This window comes from Anabrus simplex, chromosome 3, assembly GCF_040414725.1.
Source record: "Anabrus simplex isolate iqAnaSimp1 chromosome 3, ASM4041472v1, whole genome shotgun sequence".
Classification (NCBI taxonomy): Eukaryota; Metazoa; Arthropoda; class Insecta; order Orthoptera; family Tettigoniidae; genus Anabrus; species Anabrus simplex.
The window spans coordinates 177,608,358-177,624,992 of record NC_090267.1 but is presented as its reverse complement, the minus strand read 5'-3'; the positions used below and the strand labels follow the sequence as shown (position 1 = coordinate 177,624,992).

Genomic DNA, 16,635 nt, shown 5'->3' with positions numbered 1-16,635 from the left:
TACACATGGGACGGTAATTCCCTAGTCCAGCTGCTGCTAGTGCCCGACCAATGGTGCGGGATGACACAGAATGTTGCAGGGAGTACATTACTTGTTCTCGAATGGCAGACACAGGTGTGAAGGTGTTAGGATGTGCTTGGTGCACAATATGGCAGTTCTCCCTTGTGGTGGTCAGGCGTGGTCAACTGGAACCTTGACGACGAGTATGCCTGCCCTCACATTCCGAGGCAGTCCAACATCAGGCCACTGTTAGATCTGAATGCCCCACATATCTGGATATTACATGATTCGACCAGATGGCCAAATGGAGACCCACAATGAGGCTCCTTTCAAACTCTGTCGGGTGCTGATAACGCTGTCTCACACAAGTACGTGGCATCTCCGTGTCCTTCACAGTGAACACTCAACATCTGACGCTGTTCACTCCCCTTATATACTGTACCAGGCCTAGTAACATCACTAAACACGACCAACACCAATGCACTCTGGTGGCCATTCTAGAGAATTGTAACTCTTCAATTTTTTTGTCAGTCAGTGTATTCAAGCTTGTTGATTGGGATGTTATAATCAATGTTGACGTAGCAGTCCAAATTGACAGTGTAACCGGCTACTTTAATTTATATTTTTGTCATCCTCATGGTGTTACAAAATTCTACGTCCTCATGATTATTGGAACTCAGATTCCAGGTATGGGTACAAATATTCGGCACCATAACCTGTTTCCAAGCATTGATTATCCAGGATATTGCTTGGAGAGAACCTTCTCTTCTATCAAATTCTTACCACTGTGCTTCATTAGCAACTTTATTGAAGTTCTTTTACCTTGAAACTACAACACTTAATGCACTTTTGTACAGGTATGCCTATGGACAATCATGGGAACTATGTTGTTCGGCTGGGCCATGTAGTGAGATGGCTTGGGGAGCAAGCAGAGGCTTTAGGAGTTGAAATATATCCTGGGTATGCAGCTGCTGAGATCCTATATCATGAAGATGGCAGTGTTAAAGGAATAGCTACTAATGATGTTGGAATTGGGAAAGATGGTGCACCCAAGGTAAAGTATGTTACTTACGATGGAACCTAGTTAGCATGTTGCCCTTTTGATTAGTCATCTTCCACTGTGGATCAGTGGTTGCGTATTGCCTCTAAATCCCAAGATCCTGAGTTCAAAGCCGATGGCGGTAGTTAGATTTTTGAAGTCCACATGGCATACCATGTCGTTCAATGTCAACGTGTAAAAGATACCTGATGACACATTTGGCGTTAACTGGATGTAATTAGAACTTGGCCATAAATTGCTCAAAAGAGATGTGTTTCTCTGCCATCTACTGAGGTAAACCAAAACATCAAAACTGATATGCAAACAGCCTAAATGGCAGCAAATTAAAATGCCTGCACACAGTTATTATTATTAGTCATTTTTCTTAAATCACATTCCCTATAGTAGTAAATATGAGTTAAAGGAAACTGAATTTATTATTATTTTTCTCTCACTTGTTTTCAACTCTGCCAAGATTTCAAATTCGAGCCATGTGCCTATCATAACATGTTGGTGTACTTTGAGCTCGTGCATCTGACTTGTGACCAGAGGCTGGGGATAACACATCTATATTTGAGACCCTTTCCAGGAAATTATACCTCAAGTTGGAAAATCATATTTTTTGTTTATTTTATATTTTTGATAGTAGATAAATTTGTGATCATTTTCGTGAAAACAAGAAGTCTCTAGCTTGACTCTTTTGTTGGCAGGCTGTGGTTGCGCTAAGAATGCCAAGACAATTTTAATGGAAATGCACACACTAAGGAAAAACTTTCTCTTACGTACATTTTTGTAGGGAAATCCCTGTTTTGTTTTTTTCCATAGCACACACATGAATAGAGAACATGTGAGTGTGACTATAATTGCAATAAATTTTCATTTTCTTCATTTAAAAGTGTATGAACTTTGAATTATTTTTTGAAAAACTTAAATTTCAAAATTTGACCTAATTTTTACTTTTACACTGCATTTTTATTATGGGTATGATACCTTTTTGAGAATATTCAGCTAATTTTGAATTTTAAAAACTTACATTTTATGCAATTCATGATATTAATTTTTGAGAATTATGAATTTTTACAAAATCATGCACATGCAGGTTAAATACACAATAACCTCTTCTTTAATTTGAACACTTGTCAGTCAGTAAATTAATCACTAATAAATCACTTTATGTTAAAACATTGCATATTTTAATCATCTTTCATATACTTTTCCATCTTTTCATTTCTTCTTCTTCCACCACTTTTCCCACATCTTTTGCGGTCGCGGGTGCGAACTGTGTCGCACATGTGGATTTGGTCCCGTTTTACGGCCGGGTGTCCTTCCTGACGCCAATCCTATATGGAGGGATGTAATTGCTATTGCATTTCTGTGGTGGTTGGTAGTATGGTGTGTTGTCTGAGTATGAAGAGGAAAGTGTTGGGACAAACACAAACACCCTGTCCCTGAGCCAAAAATATTAATCGGACGCAATTGAAATCCCCGACCCAGCCGGGAATCGAACCTGGGACCCTCTGAATCGAAGGCTTCATCGCTGAGCATTCAGCCAAGGAGTCGACTTACCCATCTTTAAACTATTGGAGGTAAATAAACACATATAAATAAGCGAGATGACAAGCAAGTGACGCAAAGCAGCAGAGTGCAAGATTACCACATGCAAAACTTGCAATGCGTGGAAAGAACGCTTTTATAAAACTTCACTGACATCGATATCACATGTTATCGATATTTCCAGTGAGTAAAAGCTTCAATTTATCCGGTGGTATTACTTTTGCTGTAATCGGGCTGCAGGAGTTGAAGATACAAGCGAAAGAAAAACATGGCCGACAGATTGGCCCCCGGCATTTTGAGCAGTGGCTCACATGGCCGATAGATCGGCCGCCTGGCACTATAAGAGTTAAAAACTGATCACTTAATGTAACTGTAAAGTTGTAAGACAGAACTTATTGAATTTCGAGAAAATCGATTGGAAAATCCTATTACTCCTATAATATCACTATCAGCTATATTCAATCGCTTTTACGATGTGGCCTCTTTAAGTCCAAAGCAAGGTAAGTTTTCATGAGGTCTCTCCATCTGGGACGGTCTTGAGCGATGTTCTGCCAATTGATCCCAGTAATCTTACGCATGTCTTTATCCCATCTGTCCGGTGGTCTTCCCCTAGGTCTCAGATGATCTTTTGGACTCCACTCAAGCACAAGCTTTGTCCACATACCATCAGTTCTCTGAGCAACATGTCCTGCCCACTGCCATTTTAGGGTAAACACCCTTTCTAAAATGTCACTGACCTTTGTGACTGACCTGATGTAATCTGCTCTCTTCCTGTCTTTCTTCGTGAAGCCTAGCATGAACTGTTCCATAGCTCTTTGGGTTGTTCTGAGTTTTTGCTTGACAAACTCGCTCAATGTCCAGGTTTCACAACTGTAAGTCAGTACAGGGAGAACACTCTGGTCAAAGACTATCTTCTTCAGGTGGGTTGGCATGTTGGATTTGAAGATTGAAGAATTTCTTCCGTAAGCTTGCCATCCTAGTTTGATACGTCGGAAGATTTTCGGTCATAAGTCCCCTTTCATGTTTACAAGCTGCCCAAGATAGACAAACTCATTGACCTGTTGTAATGTGGAGTTTCCCACATACAGCTCTCCTGCTGGGGCCCATTTGTTGAGCATTACTTTGGTTTTAGAAAGGTTCATGGATAGTCCCACTTTTTGACAGGCTGAGACAAGATCTTGTATTAGACTTTGTAGTTCATCGATGTTGTTGGCCAAAAGTGTAATGTTGTCTGCAAACCTTAAATTATTCAGCCTTTTTCCCATTGATTTTGATTGCTGTACTTTGCCAGTTGATTTTTGACATGGCCATTTCTAATACTGCTGAGAACAGCTTGGGAGATATGGGGTCGCCTTGCTTTACACCTATAATATATTAAGGATTTATTAAAATCTCACTGTTTCACTGGGTAATGGTACATTAGCTTTGTGTATTATAGTAATTTTCATGTATTTTTATTCTCCATGTAAACATCTTCAAACTTTAAAAAAAATAAGAAAAGGAAGTTTTAGTCTTGGCTGATTTCAGAGAATAGGAAGAAGTAGGAAAGAAGTAAAGTTGAAAATAAAACTGAACAATTTGTTTTTATGATAGATAAAACATGAAATTTTGTTAATTTTATGATATGTATTCATTTTTTGATGGCTTTCTGTTTTTAATTGCGTGGTTAATTGAATCTTTATGTGCAGTATAAATTAATTTGATATTTATCAATAGTTTTAGGAATTACTGTTTATTATGATGAGAAGGTATCAAAATTCTAGTACTCTTTCTCTTCGTAGTAAAGTACTTACTTAGGTTATTAACAGTTTATATAAGGTGTAACAAGGCGATGAATTTATTGCTGCAGGCCATGTAAACACACGACGAAAAAGGTATAAAAGTTTCTGTAGATGAAATGTGCGTGGCTCAATTTGAATAAAATTTTGTATGCAAAAACAATACTGCACACCCTTTCAAGCTGCTATATGATTCATTTAAAATTTCAAATGGATTCATACGAAGCTGATAGTAAAATACGTCGTGTGTTTACGACATTCTCGCGAGCACGTTCCCCTTTCATAGAGCCTCGTGTACAGGAATGCATTATGTGATGCAACACACTGCCCACAGGATTCAGTTTTGCATCACACTCACTTGTAAAGGACGTATTTCAACTGAGGTGATTTTCAATAATGCCGCTTACTCACAAGGAACGTTGTAAACGATATCGCGAAGAGAAAAATAATGATAAGGATTTTAAAAGAAGGGAAAGGCATGCAAGGAGAAGAAGGAAAATAACACCTGCCCAGTTATGCGTATGTTGCCAACAGGTACAAGAATCTGTGAAGAAACACAGAGCTCAGAAGAAACTTCAAGGCTTATTAACAGTTATTTCCTGTACTACAAGTCCAACAACATTTGGGAAAAGCTGTAAAGCATTTGGAGTCCACGGAATAAATGGGAAGTTGTTTCTGCGCTGACTGCAAAATTTTGTGCAAGTTCATCCACCTCCGACAAGCACAGGAAGTCTTCACTTCCAAATCAAGAAGTTCTTGAATTTCTAAATCGGGATGATATCAGTTGGCCATCTCATCGAGTAAGAGATTTTATCACCGTAAAGGACAGTTCTGGAGAAAAATTAAAACAGAAACGATTCATGTGCGTCACGATGCAAGAAACATTCCAAGTATTATGTTTGTACCATAACTGAAAGTGATGGTGATGTTTATTTTGTAACCAATTTTCACAAGTGCAACGATGGAGCTAAACTGTTTTGTGAAACACTGACGAAAGACATGTGCTTTTTAAATGAAAGTGAAATTGAAAAAAAATTCCCGGTGCCTCATTTTACTTGTGGGTAATGGTATTTTGATGAGTCCATACCAGAAGCAGAATGAACAAAAAAAATTTTTTTTTTTTTTTCATTTTAAATTTTTTCTGGTCAAACTTTCATTCAAACTGTAGGCTACTTAAGCATTGAATGTTCCGATATTTTTAAATGTTTTAGTTCATTTTACATTCACTGTTATTAGTGTTAAATAAACGTGTGACAATTCATAAAAACACCTTATTTAGTAGGCCACATGTCAGTACCAGTATTATTATTATTATTTATTTATTTATGTATTTATTTATTTATTTATTTATTTACATATTTTACGCCCACATTGGAGCACTTAAATCAATACATTTGAGTTAATTTCTTCTTTTTCTTCTCCCAGAACTTTCTCATCCTCTCCGACCTGGAAGCCCTTTGTGTGTCCGATATAGTGTATTGTTTTCGTTCAACTGTTTTTAGTTTGAGACTTATGCTTTTGTACTTCAAAATCCTCTTCAAAATCTTGTTCATCTGTAATTGCATTGTGTAACAACGTACGTAAATTAGGCCTACTATACGTACGTATACAGCTTGGTGCTTAATTTTATATTCGTAAGAAAATTGTGTAACAATGTTCACAAATTAGGCCTACTAACGCAAAGTGGTTTGCAGAACATTCAGTTATGGAGAAGAAGAAAGCTAGACAGTTTACAAATGACAAAAAATGAAAGTTTATTGAGAAAGTGGATGCTAATCCACATATGAAACTTATGCAAATCACCCTGATGTTGGACATTCCTACGATAACTTTAAACATAACTGTTAGCGATGTGTATAGTTTGCATCTCTAAGAACGTTTTTCCTTGATGTTGGTGTTCTTAAAACACATTATTTATTTATTTTATTTATTATAATTGTAAACACTTGTTTCTTTGTTTTCATTGTAGTTATTTTTATGTTCAAACCTAACCTTAAATTTAACAGCGTAATTGTTTTTCATTTTCTAGCTTGTTGCCGTTTTATGACGTTATTCTTTTCCGGTCCCCACAAAAACGTCCAAACCAGTTTTGACTGCATTTGCCAAAATATGTTATTACTTTGCCTTTCATTTATAATCAGAATTGGACAAAAAAAGAATTCATTCATTCATATCCTAAAGGCAAGGCCTTGTCGCTGCAACCACATTTGTCTCTCATCTGCTGAGCGTTTCAGATCAACATATTTTTTCAAATTCAGCCTGTCCATCACGGAATCCAGATACTTCTTCCTCGGCCTTCCTCTTCCCTTCTTCATCCTCATCTGCACCCTCACATGGTGAATACACGGACACAATTCTTGTCCTAATTCCTCCAACTAATAAATCTACCCACATCATTCGTTCATTTACATGCCTAACAGAAACTATGTTGAGTGCAATGGTATTCCTGATAAAGAGCCCTACCCCATACTCTGCCCTTCCCTTTCTAACACCCGTCAGGTACACTTTATAATCTCCTATCTCTTCCTCATCATCTCCCCTTAGCCAAATATCACTTACTCCTAGCACATCCAGATGCATCTTTGCTGACTCAGCCAGTTCTACCTTCTTTCTTCCATAAGCCCCATTAATATTGATAGCTCCCCATCGAATTCCATTTCGTTTGCCAAGTTGTTTCCAAGGAGTCCCTCGCCTGTCAAATGGGAGTGGGACTCCATTACTCCAATAGGTCCAAGGCTTGCTTAAAATGTTCTGAGCTCGGTAAATTCATGAAGCAGGATGCTACCCTACTTGCACATAGTCCAAGTGAGGATCTCTCCTCTAACGGGTTATGGACCACCGGTGAATTGTATAGTCCTAGCCGCCTGAGCACAAGGAGGGCCATGACTCAGAATATGTCCGAGATGCCCACTCCCATTCCATAGCAACTGGTATCCCGACTCTCAGGACCACTTACTAGGCCACTCAGCCATTGCCCATGGTTCACAAACTAGGACGTGACTACAGTAACCCACAAACATGAACCAGTAATAAAGTAATAACTGAACAGTAATAAAGAGATTAAAACTGTTCAGAAATTCAAATATCTTGGGGAAATAATAACATGGAACACAAATGAAAAAGAAGCAATAGAATACAGAACAACTAAATTTAAACAAGCACGAAGACTTGCCTGGCCGACCTAAAAAAAAAAAAAAATCTTGCAATAAACGCTAAGCTGAAACACTATAATTCCATAGTTAAACCAGAGGCAACGTATGCTAGTGAAACTTTATATTCAAATTAAATGTAAAATCTACAACAGACAAATTACAGAAAACTGACAGAAGAATTCTTAGAACAATTATTAATAAAAAAACACCAAGTTGATGGACAGTGGAGATTGTTGCTTAACAACATTGTCTATCGTGAATGTGAATCAATAATATCTACAATGCGTAAAATAAGAATTTCCTTTTTCTGTCACATATCAAGATTGCCAGACACCAGGATACTGAAACAACTATTTGATTACTTTTTGAATAATAAAATCAATAATAATTGGTTCAAAGAAGTTCGGGATGATTTGGAAGAATTGTGTATAACTCGGCAACAAATCAAAGACAGAAAAGAAGGGAAGAGGAAGGCCGAGGAAGAAGTATCTGGATTCCGTGATGGACAGGCTGAATTTGAAAAAATATGTTGATCTGAAACGCTCAGCAAATGAGAGACAAATGTGGTTGCAGCGACAAGGCCTTGCCTTTAGGATATGAATGAATGAATTCTTTTTTTGTCCAATTCTGATTATAAATGAATGGCAAAGTAATAACATATTTTGGCAAATGCAGTCAAAACTGGTTTGGACGTTTTTGTGGGGACCGGAAAAGAATAACTTCATAAAACGGCAACAATCTAGAAAATGAAAAACAATTACGCTGTTAAATTTAAGGTTAGGTTTGAACATAAAAATAACTACAATGAAAACAAAAAAACAAGTGTTTACAATTATAATAAATAAAATAAATAAATAATGCGTTTTAAGAACACCAACATCAAGGAAAAACGTTCTTAGAGATGCAAACTATACACATCGCCAACAGTTATGTTTAAAGTTATCGTAGGAATGTCCAACATCAGGGTGATTTGCATAAGTTTCATATGTGGATTAGTATCCACTTTCTCAATAAACTTTCATTTTTTGTCATTTGTAAACTGTCTAGCTTTCTTCTTCTCCATAACTGAATGTTCTGCAAACCACTTTGCGTTAGTAGGCCTAATTTGTGAACATTGTAACACAATTTTCTTACGAATATAAAATTAAGCACCAACACATCAGCTGAATACATACGTATAGTAGGCCTAATTTACGTACGTTGTTACACAATGCAATTACAGATGTAAAATAATGCACAGCACGTCACATGAGCTACTGTTGTGGGATCCAAACAAACATACGCCTACATCAAAGACTGAATTGAGACTGATGCTCCCTGCAGCTGTAGGCCGACATGCTAGGGCCATGAAATTAAGTTCTCTACCAAATCCTCACACAGGCCAGTCGTGGCTGACGCATCATGTGTGCAATGTGGCCGGGAATGCTAATTTAAATTTCTTATGGTGGGAATTATGAACCTACTAAAGAGTGACGTAAATGTGCTGTCCAGGTTTCTTTAACATGTATTACTAGGACATGGACATGGACTTTGGAATAATGATGTAATAACCAGGGAAATACGCTAGAGAGGGACGTTTTAACTAGTTTCGACTGTACACTCTTTCATTAACAAAATGTCTAAACAAAGTGGTAGGTATACTGAGCTTGATAAAGAACCATATCTAAACTAAACATATCTAAATTGTTAGCAAGTTAGTTTTTATGCCCAAAATACTGCACTTTGACCTCTGGAAAAATGTATAGTTCAACATATTATATTTATGTATTGTACCCGTAAAAAGTGTTCATATCTTTAAGGCGCTTGATATTAAATTAACGAGCATGGTTCTTATCCTAGGGAGTAGCTTTATCATTGGAGTTGGTACAGAGAGGGGTATAGTTATCAATTTTAGAGATTCTTTTGGTAAATTGAGTTTATTGATCATCAAAAGCAAGTTCATATCACCTTCGTACAGCAGCATGGAAGTGTCGTGGCTGGTTGGTACCTCCAAGTCCTGGGAATGTGCTGGACGTCGCCTGGGCAGGGACCAACCCTGCTCGGATGAGGAGTTCTGCAATGTCTCGAGGTTCTGGAATGTCTCGAAGATTGGCACACGTTCCTGGGTTCGATTTGAGATGTAATTCACACTTGAGGTTTCTGCACGGCACTCCACACATTCATGGCACTGTCTGAACAGATATGACCTTTTAATTATGGTTACTGCACTCTAGATATTAAATAAAACGTTCTGGAATAATCACTTGAAGAACAAGATGATTTTGACTCTGTACTAGTAGAAATGCAAGTTCATAACACAAGCTTATTGTAAATTGGAATGTTCTAGAGGATTATAGTCACCACAGTTCTTAATGCATAGTTTCTGAAGATTTAAAACACATTGGCAATGAACTGAATAAATAGCACTCGGAAACTGTCTTGTTCCGTCAATAGGCGAAGTGAACAGCCATTAAAGAAAATGATATTTGAAAGAAAAAGTCTGACTTCATAAATTATGGATTCACTCAAACTACTGGAAAGTTCTAGGCTTTCTGGGAATGCGACATGCGTATTCTGAATTGTCACAGTCTTTAATGAGGATAAGAATCAAAACACAAGTCCCAGTGCAGCACTTGGAAAGTATTGCATATTTCACAATTAAACGTAATGTTGAACGTCCTCTAAGTTTCACAGTTTTTACAAGACGTAAATTCAATGAGGCACTTGGGAAAACAAGTCATATCGTTCACACGCAAGTTTATGTCGGTAGGGCACAAGTTCATCCTACACGCTCGGAAAATTTCAATGTTCCAGAAATTGATTCACAAAATACAAGTTAGAATAAGTTCGAAACGTAAGTTCAGTGTGGTACACAACACTTGTGAAAATTCAAAGTCCTTTCAATCGTCGTCAAATAACTAAGTCCCTATGTGGCACTTCAAAAAAATATTCCAGTGTGTAGAAATAATAAAGTTCTGATGTGTCAAAATATTAAAGTCCCAACACGACACTTAAAGAAAATAAAGTTTCGATGACAATGTTCCAGTATGTCTCCTTAAGAAAATAATAAAGTCTTACCGCGACACTTGGTGAAAATAACAAAGTTCCAATGAGACGCTTCAGAAAAATAATGAAGTTCTTATATGGCACTTTAAGAAAATATCAAAGTCCAATCATGACTAGGGCCCGGATTCATATGCACTAAAAATTCAGAAAATATGCATGCTCATATGCACTAAAAACGTTGTAAATATGCACGAAAATATGCACTAAAAATAAAACAAAATACACTTACCAGAAGCATCATTTAACTCAGTGTTAAATTGACAAACATGTTTAATTCCTTGCAAAATGATGCACGTCAGTAGTTTTCAACACTTTTTCAATGTTTTCAGGAGTCAATAACTTTCTGTTGTCGGGCAGAATTAATTTATACGCTGAAAATGATCGTTCTACGTCGTCCGACTCGTTGGCTGAACGGTCAGCGTACTGGCCTTCGGTTCAGAGGCTCCCGGGTTCGATTCCCGGCTGGGTCGGGGATTTTAACCTTAATTGGTTAATTCCAATGGCACGGGGGCTGGGTGTGTGTGTTGTCTTCAACATCATTTCATCCTCATCACGACGTGCAGGTCGCCTACGGGAGTCAAATAGAAAGACCTGCACCTGGCGAGCCGAATCCGTCCTGGGATATCCCGGCACTAAAAGCCATACGACATTTCATTTCATCGTTCTACGTCGACGGATGTTAGTGGGTAATACTTGAACACTGGCACTGACTGCTCGGAACATTCTTCTGGCAAAATCTTAAGGCATTTTTCAATTTAATCTGGTGAGACATGGCAGTAGACGAAGAGCAGATGAATGCACTTGTTTAAGCAAACCTCGGGAGGCTACTGTAAGGAGAAGGAAATAGCTATTGTGAAAAGCGTCATTATCCGTCTTCCTGCTTGTATTGCGACACTAAAAGCGTTTTCCTTGATCAGGGAAGGCTTCTTAGGTTGCCAAGGGATGTATAACATACAGAGTTCATTAGATTTTTCATTTCGTTCAGAAATCTTAGATAATCGATCACACATAAGAGAAAAATATGTTTGTATATGCACTAAAGCTCAAAATATGCACTAACGTTCAAAATATGCATTTGCATATGCGCATATGCATTTTTAAAATATCCGGGTCCTAATCATGACACACGAAAAATAACAAAGTTCCAATGTGTCAATATAACAAAGTTCCAACACGATGCTCGCAGAAAATAACAAAGTCCCAATCAGGCACTTCAAGAATATGATAAAGTCCCGACGCAACACTTAGAGAAAATACCGAAGTTCCAATACGTGGATTTCGAAGACTGTCAACTAGAAGTTCGACACACACAATACTCCTCCTGTCACCCATGTCGCAGAGATGGCGGAGTGACAGATACTGAATTCGTAGGTCGGGTGGTCCTCCTTATATACACGTTCGCATGGAAGTGTCTAGAACTCAGGTATTATCTACCCTTATAACTCCTATAATAATCAGTGGATTTTCTTGAAATCTTGACAGATGACATCCATTGTAAAGGTTTTGAAGATGCCAGTGTCGAAATAGCGATAAAGTAGCGCAAAATGTACTTTTGAGGGTAAGCTGGAACATTACCATATATGGCACATATAGCTGGCTTACGGCGGCCACGTCACTCGCTGGGTATGTCACTGCGTTCGGCGGGCTGCCTACCTTCCACCTCGCGCGAAGTTCAACAAACATACTTCGGACTTCTCTCGTAGCGGCGTTCCCGGTACAGTATGTATATAATTTACGTACGAAGGTAATCCCAGAAATAAGGTCTCCTAGTTTTTTATAAATACATAGACCTGTTTATTTCTACAATGGTTTACATCATTTTACAGCTTGAACATTTAGCTATTTCTCTATATAATCACCATTTCAGTCGATGCATTTTTGTAGACGCTGTGATAGTTTTTGTATGCCCATGTCATACCAGCTCGCCACCATGCTGTTCAGGAAGTTGTGAACCTCATCTTTCACCTCGTCGTTAATTGTGGTCCCAGCTGGCTTAAAGTCGACCAACAATACTCCTTTTTGATCCCAAAACATAGTTGTCATGACTTTACCGGCAGACTGTGTTTGCTTGAAATTCTGTGGCTTTGGCGAAGAGGGATGCTGCCACTGGCGTGATTGTTGCTTGATCTCAGGTGTAAAGTGGAACTCCCAGGTTTCATCACCTGTGGCAATTGGCGATGGATTTCAATCGGTTCAGTACCTTTGGTGTTCAAAAACCTAATAACTGCGTGCACTTTGCACTTGGCGGTAACATCCGACGAGAGCTCCATTCTCAGCGGCTCTCAAGCCAAGACCGAGTGCCTCAGCGCGGCGTGCTCATGTATATATGTGAGCGCGGGAAACACTCTTCACAATATTGTGACCAACAGCGACATGAACAGAGTTCTGTATTTATAAAAATAATAGGAGTCCTTATGAAGTACATTGTTTTTGAAATTTCATTTTTTTGCCTTTTTAAAATTGTCTTTATTGTTCTTATTCACCTCAATGTCGCAACTGTGTGAACTCTGACTACACTGATGTTACCGAATGAGAGAAAATGTCGTGACATTAAATCACCCTGATGTGTCAGTCCAGAATACTGCATTCAGCAAATGACCTGATCACTGTTTAAAAATGACTGTAAATTGTGTAGTTTTAATTGGTTGTTTATTTATTTATTTATTTATTTATTTATTTATTTATTTATTTATTTATTTATTTATTTATTTATTTATTATTTTTTATTATTTTTTTTATTTTTTAAATTTTTTTTTTGTTTTGTTGATATTGTCATCACTAAATACGAGGACTCTGATTGTTTTCTTTTCTTCCATACAGGACAACTTTGAAAGAGGTATGGAACTGCATGCCAAATGCACAATATTTGCTGAAGGTTGCCATGGTCACTTGGCTAAGCAGTTATTCCAACAGTTCAGATTAAGAGAAAAATGTGAACCACAAACCTATGGCATTGGGTTGAAGGAAATATGGGAAATCGAACCACAAAAGCATTCACCTGGTAGAGTGGAGCACACTGTTGGGTGGCCTTTGGTAAGTTTTATTTGTAGGCTATGGTAGGTGAAGTTTCTTCTTTGTAAAAAGAGTATGAAACAGCTGAAGGAACTCTGGAGTTGTTTACTTTGTAAACAAATTCACCTTGTGATGTCGCTTTCCACTGTGCAATGCATGGAGGTCAATTTTACCGAATGAATCTTTGTTTTGTAGGAGTATTAATGAGTACCTTAAAGAAAGAGTCAGCAAAATATAGCTGTAAGGGAAGGAACACATAATAGGACAAATATAATGGCAGGTGAGTATGGGAAGAGGGAACAACCGAAAGAGAAGACAAGGACAAACATGAAAACACAAAAGGACAATAATGATCTCCACACACTGACATCTTCAAGTAGATTGCTCTCTCCTCATTAATCCCAGGTCTTCTGTACCAATCTCTTCTCAGCCCCCCAAACAAGCTCGTTTCTGCTTCCCAGCTTCATCAGGAGGGTGGGCATCAACGTTCATTGAGGGCATCTTGACAGATTTTCAGTCTTGATGTAGGAAGTGTAGGATAACAAGAAAGCTGGATAAGTACACGAAAATAGAGTAAATAAGTGCAGGTGGTAAAAGGTTAGGAACTCAGGACAAACATGAAAGAAGACAAGAATCTAAAGGTAACAAGAAACAAACAAATTATCAAAAACATATGTCTATATACACTAAGTGGCCAAAAGTTATGGCAAGACACTGAATGTGATGTTAGTAACGAGTTGTTCCTCCGTGAGCCTCAAAATGGCAGCAATACGGCGAGGGTTCTAGACCCACGCATCTTGCACTGCTACCCTTAATTGGTCTTGTGTAGTTGGTGCGGGGTTCATGGAGCAGCCACCATCATCCACAGCATCCCGTCAATGCTTGACTGGATTAAGATCGGGGGATCTGGAGGGCCATTCCATGGTCGTAACTTCACTGGAGTGCTCCTCCAACCACCTGCGTTCCACCACAGAGCGGTGACATGATGCATTGTCCTGTTGATACCTCCATCAGGGTACTCTAGGGCCAGAAAGGGATGCAGATGGTCTGAAAGAATGTCCACTTAACGTGCACCTGTCGGCGCTCCCTGCAGCCAGACAATGGGGCCTAATTGCGACTATGAGAACGCCGCCCAGATCAGAGCTGTGCCATCTCCTTCCTGGACACAACCTTGTAGATACACAGGATCCATAGCTTCGTGGGGCATATGCCACACTCTCACCCGCCCATCAGCTCGATACAACTGGAACTGGGATTCATCAGACCATACCACACTCTGCCAGTGTTCCATGGTCCATTGCCGATGTTCACGGGCCCATGCATGTCATTGAGCTGTGTATTGAGGAGTCGGCAAAGGGACACCAGTTGGTCGTCGGCTGGTGAAACCTATGCAGTGCAGTTGCCTCCTTACAGTCCTGGTAGAAATGGGTTCCTGACTCCCAACATTCAACTGGGCGGTGATCTGACTCACAGTAGCCTTACATAAAATCAACTTCATGGTCCAGATCACACTTCAACAAATTCACAACTAAGTATTTGTTATTTTCCACCTTGTCGATACATTAGTTGCTTAAAGAAACTTATTGGTTAAAAGTGGTACATGTTTCGTATATTATTAACATCTTCCATTTAATCTTCTTATGCTATTTTAAGGACACTTTTTCTCAAAGCATTGATACTTTGTCAATATATGAATTTTTCCTCTAAACAGTGTTATGTGGCTGAAAATGTTAATAATATACAAAACATGTACCACTTTTAACCAATAAGTTGCCTTAAGCAACTAATGTATCAACAAGGTGGAAAATAAAAAATACTTAGTTGTGAATCATAATAGCCTGTCGAGTGCCCAGTATGGTTCTGCGGAGGCGATGTGATGTCCGTTCGTTGAACACCTGTGGTCTTCTCGTGCCGCGGTTTTCATGGGTGGTAACATTCTCTCCGCAGTATTGAATTTCCACCCTCAACACTGTTGACCTCGGAAACCTGAATTTGCGTGTAATCTCTGCAATGCTATGACCCGTGCGCCGTGCGTCAATGATCATCTCACATTCAGAGCCAGTTAACTCGCGACGTGCTGCCTTCTTCACGACACTGGTATCTGTAATAGGCTACGCTGCAGCTAGCCGCAACGTTCAGGTGTCACACACGGCACATTTTCTAATGGGAACCCCTCCCGTGACTTTCAGCCACTCAGTGTATGTCTTGATTTGACACTATTTTGTTTCTTTTCAGTACTTAAAATATGGCTGTAAGTGATAAAAAGGAACAGACTATAGTTGGCTCTACGAAAGTTGAAGTCTTGACATTTGAGTGGTGAAAGCCATAACTAAGAAGTACGCTGGGTTGTCATATTTACCTCCGTCTGCGGCATATCACCCTTTCATAGAGGCTGAGTATTTAATAAAACATGTAGGCCTAATGCAATTCAATAAACTTTGACCCATTCCTAAGCTCGTGCTACTGAAGATGGTTTTCCGTGGTTTCCCATTTTCACACCAGGCAAATGCTGGGGCTGTACCTTAATTAAGGCCACGGCCGCTTCCTTCCAACTCCTAGGCCTTTCCCATCCCATCGTCGCCATAAGACCTATCTGTGTCGGTGCGACGTAAAGCCCCTAGCAAAAAAAGCTCGTGCTAATAGTTCCAGCATTTAAGACAGAACACGTCATTGCCAATAAATATGAGATTTCATAATCAGTAACAAATTCATCAGTTTTTGACAATAACCTCAAAAAATGTGCATGTTAAATACAGAATAGAACTGTACAATTAGCCATTGATTAACTTACAAAAAAACTGACAACAAAAATAATATTCATAAAACAAACACGTAAATACATAAAACAGCAACAACTAACGCAGCTAACACAGTACCACTCCGAATATTATCTCAAAAGTGACAGAACAAGCCAACCCACATGGTGATAGCTTCCTTAAATCTGGCATGACTGTTATCGTTCCCATGGCAACAGACCATTTTTGAGCAGCATAAGTCAACTTTTTCTCGCTGGTGGCACTAAATATCAGGTTCTAACTCTTGTGGGTCTTAGTAT

The 16,635-nt window shown here is 38.8% G+C and overlaps 1 protein-coding gene across 1 annotated transcript in view; it reads left to right on the top strand.

Moving 5' to 3' along the window:
* Etf-QO (electron transfer flavoprotein-ubiquinone oxidoreductase) overlaps window positions 1-16,635 on the top strand; it is a 134,109-nt gene that overhangs the window by 62,480 nt on the left and 54,994 nt on the right. The window contains exons 5-6 of the mRNA XM_068227037.1: window positions 858-1,054; window positions 13,389-13,601. Of these exons, the coding sequence (XP_068083138.1) occupies window positions 858-1,054; window positions 13,389-13,601 (410 nt within the window). The remainder of the gene's footprint in view (window positions 1-857; window positions 1,055-13,388; window positions 13,602-16,635) is intronic.